Here is a 7,492-nt window from a genome sequence, read left to right as displayed (position 1 = left end):
AATTCAAGCGAGCTAGGATGTGTTTGGCATATCAAATTTAAGAGTTTACGAGAGCTTATAAGAAATTTAACTTATGATTTTTTAAGCTACAAGCCATAAGTCTTGTTCGATAGGTCGTAAAAAGTTTAGCTTATCAAAATTATAAGATCTTAAAAATATGTTTTTTTATAAATAACTCATTTTAAACAGTAGAGCTTATGAAATCGAAAATTACCAAAATTCATTCATTTGAATATTTAATATATTATTAGGTTTTCAATTTAATTATTTTACACACATAAGTTTCTAACTTCAAAATAATCATCAGCTTTAATTCTAGCTATAATCAACTTCTAATTTCATAATTAATCTTCAGCATTAATTCTAGCTACAATCTTTGGCTTTGTTACATGGTTAGCGTCTCGATTCATGTTTAGGTTTGTTGGTTGTTAGATTCGAATTTTTGTATGTTTGAGCTAGGTCGCTTATTACTAGTATCTTTGTTAGTCATTTTCTTTTGACAAAATTTCATTCCTCGTCACTGAACTTTACATCAAATTTGACTCCATGTCATTTTTCTTTTTTTTGTGCATTCATCTTCCCTAATGTATCAAAAATCTACATCTCTCGTCCTCCCGTATACTTTATGTCAAAACCAACCGTTATCTCTTATCACGTGCATATCATGTGGGGGTATTTTTGTCTTTGCTCTGTCGTCTTCCATTATATAAACTACATGGACGAGGAATGAAATTTTATCTATTTTATTTATTTCTTTTAATAACACTCCCACTCCATCTTTAGTTGTTATTGTTCTTTTATTTAATTAATTCTTTTAATCTACTACCACCACTATCTCTGAATCCATCCACCACCACCTCTAAATTCAACAATCACCACTAGTGATTTGAACAAATATATCCACCACCACCACCACCTCTCGTCGGAATCCAACCACCATCACCTCGGATCAAATCAAAACCCCCTAATTTCTTACTTTTAAGATCTATAAATCAAACGGATCAAATCCACCTAATTTCTCACTTTTAAGGTCTATAAATCAGACGAATCAAATCCAACCACCATCACCATGGATCAAATAAAAAACCCCTAATTCAGGAATTGATTCATCCATTTTCGCAAGTTTTTGTGACTTAATTTGAAGTTTTGAGCCACTTTTGCCTGTGACCGCCGTAAACCGCCGCAGCTCCGCCACCATTGACGGACATAGTTTGGGTATTACAGGTCAGTTCCTGAAGCTTTTACAGCCTTTCATTAGGTTTTTTCTTGTGTGCTCTTGGTTCCAACTTTCTCCTGCTTTAGTACAATTCTTGTTTCTCTCATGGAAAAACTAAGCAATTGTTCAAAATTGGATACTAAATTATGTCGTTGATTTTAGTACTTAAAAGCTATATTTGTTATCCAGAATTAGTGATTATAATTTTGTATGGATTTATAATTTTATTTTGTTGTCATTTATAATTTTGTAAATGTAATCGATTTATAATTTGATTTTGTTATCCAGAATTAGCGATTTTTTAATTGATTTTATATACATTTACTGTATAATTTATTTTGTTGTCATTTATAATTTTGTATACATTTATAATTTATTTTGTTGATTTTATAAAATATAAAACTATAACCTTAAAACCGTCCGGGCTCCGGGCCCGGAAGGTTAGGGCCCGGACGGTTTTAACCTTCGCTTCTACAAATTTTTTTGGGATGTAGTGAAATATGAGTTAATGGAAGCTATTAATTGGTTCTGGGTTAATGAAGAGGTTTCGAAGGGGTGTAATGTCTCATTTGTCACTCTCGTCCCTAAAAGGACGAATCCGAAATGCCTAAATGATTATAGGCTTATTAGTCTTATCGAAAGCTACTACAAGATAATAGCGAAGATTCTTTCTAACCGGCTTCGTAAAGTTTTACCTTCTTTAGTGGGTGCGGAACAAAGTGCTTTCTTGAAAGGTCGATTCATCCTCGATGGGGTGTTAATTGCAAACGAAACAATCGACTTTCTCAAATCACATCGTAATAAGGGTTTCATATTCAAAGTGGATTTTGAAAAGGCCTTCGATAGCCTTAACGGGAACTATCCTTCGGATGTTATGAATTGTATGGGTTTTGGTTGTAAATGGAGGAATTGGGTTCTCGCATGTCTCAAATAGGCTTCTATCTCCATCCTTGTTAACGGGTCACCCACTCATGAATTCTCACTTGGTAGAGGCGTTAGACAGGGAGACCCGTTGTCACCTTTTTTGTTTATACTTGCGACGGAGGGTTTGAACATACTTGCAAAGGCAGCCGTGGATAGGAACTTATTCAAAGGGGTTGAGGTTGGAAACGAAAATGTTGTTGTCTGGCATCTTCAATATGCGGACGACACCATTTTTTTCGGGGATTGGGATCGTTCGAATGCCATTAATTTGAGGAAAATACTCAAATGTTTCGAGCTAGCCACCGAATTAAAAGTTAACATTCATAAAAGTTGCTTATACGGTATAGGGGTGAGGCAAGATGATGTTGAATATTTGGCTAATTGTTTGGGCTGTCAAGCTGGGAAATTACCCTTTATTTATCTCGGGTTGCCTATAGGGTCAAAAATGAAGAAGATTAAAGATTGGAACCCGGTAATTGATAAATTCAACAAAAGGCTATCGAGTTGGAAAATGCGTTCGTTGTCCTTTGGAGGAAGATTGGTTCTAATAAAATCGGTCCTATCTAGTCTCCCGTTTATTACTTTTCGCTCTTTCGTGCACCGCCCTGTGTGATTAAAAAACTCGAGAGGGTGAGGAGATCATTTTTCTGGGGCGGGTCGGGTTCGGGGTCCAAAATTTCTTGGATCAAATGGGATTTGGTTATCAATTCTTATGGGAACGGGGGGTTAAACATCGGTTCTCTAAAAAGCAAAAATCTTGCTCTTTTAGGAAAATGGTGGTGGAGGTTCAAAACCGAAACCAATGCTCTTTGGGTTAATGTTATTCGTAGTATACATGGCCCTTGCGGCGGCCTTTTGGTGGATGGCGGGTCTACCCACTCTTCACCAATAGGTAGGTGGCGTAATATTGTTTTGTTTTAACAGGTACATCATTGGAGGATTTGCAAGTTCCTTTTAAAAGTTCTTTCATCAAGGTTATTGGTGACGAAGCTTCAACTTCTTTTTGGCATGACAAATGGATCGGATCAGACAAGTTATGCTCTCTATTCCCGCGGGTGTATAGTCTGGAAGCTGTTAAGGGCGCATTAGTTATGGATCGAGTAGTTACCAATAATAACAGCACGGAATTTCGATGGAATTGGCTTCGTGCCCCAACTGGCCGAACAGGTTCTGAACTTAACAGCTTAATTTCGTTATTACTTTCATATTCTTTCAACAGCCGAAACAGAGATACATGGTCTTGGAGTCTTGATTCGAGTGGCATCCTCAATGTCAAAAAGCTTGCGTCCTGGTTGATGTGCAGATCCTAAGCAACTCCGTGTCCATGCACAGTTACACTCGTAATAAGTTGGTTCCTAAAAAGATTGAGCTATTCGTGTGGAGAACGATACTTAAGAGACTACCGGTTCGGATCGAATTAGATAAACGAGGGATAGATATTCATAGTGTTCGTTGCCCGCTTTGCGACGGGGATGTGGAATCCATTGACCATATCTTTATTGTGTGTAAACAAGCTCGTGATTTATGGGATAGGGTGGCTAAGTGGTGGATTTTGGGTCATCTCGCAATCAACAACCTTTCCGACTTCCTAAAAGATGTTGGAAACGCATCCATGTCGAGATTAGGAAAACAGATACTTCAAGCTGTGATTTGGGTTTGTGCTTTTTTGATTTGGAAAAATCGGAATATTATGGTGTTCCATGGTAAATATTGGAGTACTTCGGTGGCGCTAAATGAAGTTCAAATCAAGTCATTCGAGTGGATTTCGTCTCGTATCAAAGGCAAAAAGTTAGATTGGCTCGTGTGGATCTCTAATCCTAGCGTTATTTTAACTTCTTAGTTTGTTTGTTGCTCCCTTTGCAACGAATTGTAGATATATTGATGTAGTTTTCTTCCTTTGTGGTCGTGTTTTATTTTCCCGGGTGATTCATCCTTTGTAAGAATCCCCGAGCGTGTGTATTCTTTTCGTGTTTTAATATAATCTTTGCCTTTAAAAAAATAAAAAAAAATAAATATAAAACTATGGTTCTTGATTTTGGGATGATGAACATGAGATGAAGAGGATGAGGGTGAAATGATAAATTATATTAAAAAGAAAAGAAACAGAATTAAAAGACTAAAGTACCCTGACATGCTTTTCACATGACTAAATAAACGGCTGATTTGACAGGAAGTAGACGGGAGGATGAGGAAAGTAGATTTTTTGATACATTAAGGACGAGAAATGCACAAAAAGAAAAAAAGAAAAAAGACATTAAGTCAAATTTAATGTAAAATTCAATGACGATGAATGAAATTTTGTCTTTTCTTTTTCGAGAAAAGGACTCGTTATAAAGTTTTCATTTTGTTTTTTTTGGAAAAAAAAAAAAAGTTACTTTCCATAGTCAAGCACCTCTCTACTACTATTATGGGAATTTTCTTCAAACCGGATGTGAACATGGTTTTATAGTCAAACCCATAACTTTTAAGCGAGTCTCATCTACGGTTACTTTAACCGACAACTGTCACTTTAACCGGCACTTGTCCAGCCACCTGACGCGTTTTTACCAGTACATCAACTAGGAACCTACAAATCACATATAATTCCAAATGTATAAACTCACCTGCAAATCTAACCATAGTTAACGTCGTTGGTTAACACAAAGTTCACTCCACCCATCCTACTCTTCCTATAAAATCAACTACCACCCCAGCTTCATAACTCAAACAAAAAAGTGAGGTCTTTTGAGAGCAGTTTCTTTTTTCAAACACCACAAACAAATACTTTAAAAATTTATATTTGTTTTTCCTGTTTCTAATTTTTGTGCTGGTTTTCTTTTTTAAATCTTAATACCCCCCCTCTAATATTCCCCTCTTCTGTGTATCCCTTTCTGTAAATTATCTGGTGGTCTTTAACTAAAAGAAATATTGCAATTAATTTGGGTTTGTTTTTTCATGTGTTTTTGATGATTTTTCAAGATTATTAATAATGAACAAAAAAGCAAGCTTTATTTGATTTTATATTTTCTTTTGACGAGTCAGGTGTTTTCAGAATAGTGATCCATCTTTTTGAATTGGATTCTATTTCTTTTTCATTAAAATCACCTTTTAAAGGGTTATTTTTGTTCCCTGATACAAGGTTGATTTCTAATTTTTAATTATCTTTTCCTTCTTGAAAAACGGGTTTTAATTATTTTTAAAACAAAACCCTTTACTTTTCTTGATTTTCCCAGTACTTCTTTTTATCTTGGAAAATCATATTTCTATTTTAATTTTAATATTCTGTGTTAAAAAATATAAAAAATAATTAATATATATGGCTTCAACTGCTATGGATTTTTGGAACAGCAATAGTGGTTTTCAGCAAACTTCATCATCTGGTGGTGAATTAATGGAAGCACTTGAACCTTTTATTAAAAGTGCTTCACCTCCTTTTTCTTCTTATTCACAAGAAGATAACTCAAATTACCATAATACCCTTCCTTTCTCTACCCCTTCCACCTCATACCCATACCCTTCTCCGTCATTCTCCCCTACTCCCTACATCTCCACCACCCATCAAGAACCCGGTTTTTACCCGGATTACTCGATCCAAAACCGATTCGAGTACAACCAACCCGATTCTCAATTCGGGTTAACCCAACTATCCGAATCTCAAATGTACCAAATCCAAACCCAATGGACTCAAAACAACTTGAACTTCATTGTTCCGGATCCAAATTCGAACCCTAACCCGACCCATACCGTCGTTTCACAATCCGGATCACCACCCAAACCACCGAAACTTTACAGGGGTGTGAGGCAAAGGCACTGGGGCAAATGGGTCGCTGAGATCCGTTTACCCAAGAGCCGGACCCGGCTTTGGTTAGGCACATTCGACTCAGCTGAAGAAGCGGCGTTAGCTTATGATAAAGCGGCTTTCAAGCTGCGTGGAGACTACGCGCGGCTCAACTTCCCTCAACACAGTCACACCGGCGCCGATTACAAGCCGTTACATTCATCTGTGGTTGCTAAGTTACAAACAATATGTCAGTGTTTGGCGGAAGGTAAGTCGGTTGACGGTGGCGCTAAAAAGTCCGGGTCAAGGCGGAAGACAGCGGCGCCGGTGCCGGTACCGGAAGTTGTGAAAGTTGAAGGTTTTGAAAGTGAAAGTGGGAACTCGTCGCCGTCGTCAGATCTGACATTCCCGGAATTTACGGAAGACGAAAATGTTTGGTCGGAAAATTTGTCGTTGGAAAAGTATCCGTCGTACGAGATTGATTGGGGTTCTATCTAGTAATATTAGTTACAGTATAAGCACAAATTTGTAATTTTAATTTGTTTTTTTATTTGTAATTTGTAGTTGAGTTTATTAGGTTTAGGGAAGTTGGTAGCTGAACTGTAGTTAAGTTTTTGACAACTGCAGTCAACAGGGCTAACCAATTTAAGGGTAGTTTGGTAAATTTTGTATTTTATTTTGGTTTATGGACTTTGGGAGAATTTATGAAATCCCATGTGCGTCCTTTTATCGATAATATTGGGGTGGTTTTTTATATGCCATTTACCCTGATCGATTATTATTTATTTAATGATATATTTTGTGTTTCTTTTTATTAATGTTTTGTGGTACGTTCGTAGTAGAAAGTAATCGATGACTGTATGCATGCTTTTACAAGTACAAATTAGAGAAAACCATTGATGGTCAATAATATGATATTAAGATTTGTGCCCCGCTCTTAATGTTATCATTATCGCACCGTATAACCAATACATAAGAATTCAATAAGAGTTCTAATCCAACTAAACTAGCCAAACCAAACGGCTCACTGGTGAACAACCTGCTTAATCCAGTCTAGTAAACAAAGCAAAACCAAGAATAAAAATAACGGAATTAAAATAACGGTCTACAATAATAAACATAGCTGCGGAGTACACGCTGAAAAAAATACTAAAGTGATAGTTCGACCAAAAAGTATTGATTGGAAAAAGCCATACAAACGGTAACCTCAACCATTCGCCATATAAGTGTAACCCAAGACAAAAAAAAAAAAAAAAAAAAAAAAAACTCTACAACCCATTTGAAGCAAGTGTTGAATACGGAACTCGCTGTCTGGAACTTGTACAAAAAGATGGTGTAGAAGAAGAGTTCCGGCATCACAAATCAAAATCCATCGAAGTCAAATCCGCACTAGCCCCTCATCTACACGTAGATCCAACGAACTTTAAGCTTCCAGTGATCGAAAAAACCAAATCCTAACCGAAAACAAGACCGGAGCCACCTGCGAGAGAGAAGGCAGAAAGAGGTCATCAAAAACGAAACAAAACCGAAAACCGATGAGGATCCCGACCTCACAATAACTACCGTCACGAGAGCCGCAACGAAGTGGCCGTCGG

The 7,492-nt window shown here is 36.8% G+C and overlaps 2 protein-coding genes across 2 annotated transcripts; both read left to right on the top strand.

The window, feature by feature from the left end:
- The first annotated feature begins 1,724 nt into the window (after positions 1-1,724).
- LOC139848423 (uncharacterized) lies at positions 1,725-3,980 on the top strand. Its single transcript, XM_071838160.1, has 5 exons — positions 1,725-2,087; positions 2,151-2,681; positions 2,910-3,009; positions 3,065-3,431; positions 3,473-3,980. The coding sequence occupies exons 1-5, from the start codon at positions 1,725-1,727 to the stop codon at positions 3,978-3,980; spliced, it is 1,869 nt and encodes a 622-aa protein (XP_071694261.1).
- Positions 3,981-5,039: 1,059 nt separating this feature from the next.
- LOC139846565 (ethylene-responsive transcription factor RAP2-4-like) lies at positions 5,040-6,711 on the top strand. Its single transcript, XM_071836041.1, has one exon. It carries the CDS (start codon positions 5,436-5,438, stop codon positions 6,393-6,395), a length of 960 nt encoding a protein of 319 aa, XP_071692142.1. The 5' UTR covers positions 5,040-5,435; the 3' UTR covers positions 6,396-6,711.
- The last annotated feature ends 781 nt before the right edge of the window (positions 6,712-7,492 follow it).

Source organism: Rutidosis leptorrhynchoides, chromosome 5, assembly GCF_046630445.1.
Source record: "Rutidosis leptorrhynchoides isolate AG116_Rl617_1_P2 chromosome 5, CSIRO_AGI_Rlap_v1, whole genome shotgun sequence".
In the NCBI taxonomy this organism is placed as follows: domain Eukaryota; kingdom Viridiplantae; phylum Streptophyta; class Magnoliopsida; order Asterales; family Asteraceae; genus Rutidosis; species Rutidosis leptorrhynchoides.
This window is presented reverse-complemented; position numbering and strand designations above follow the sequence as displayed.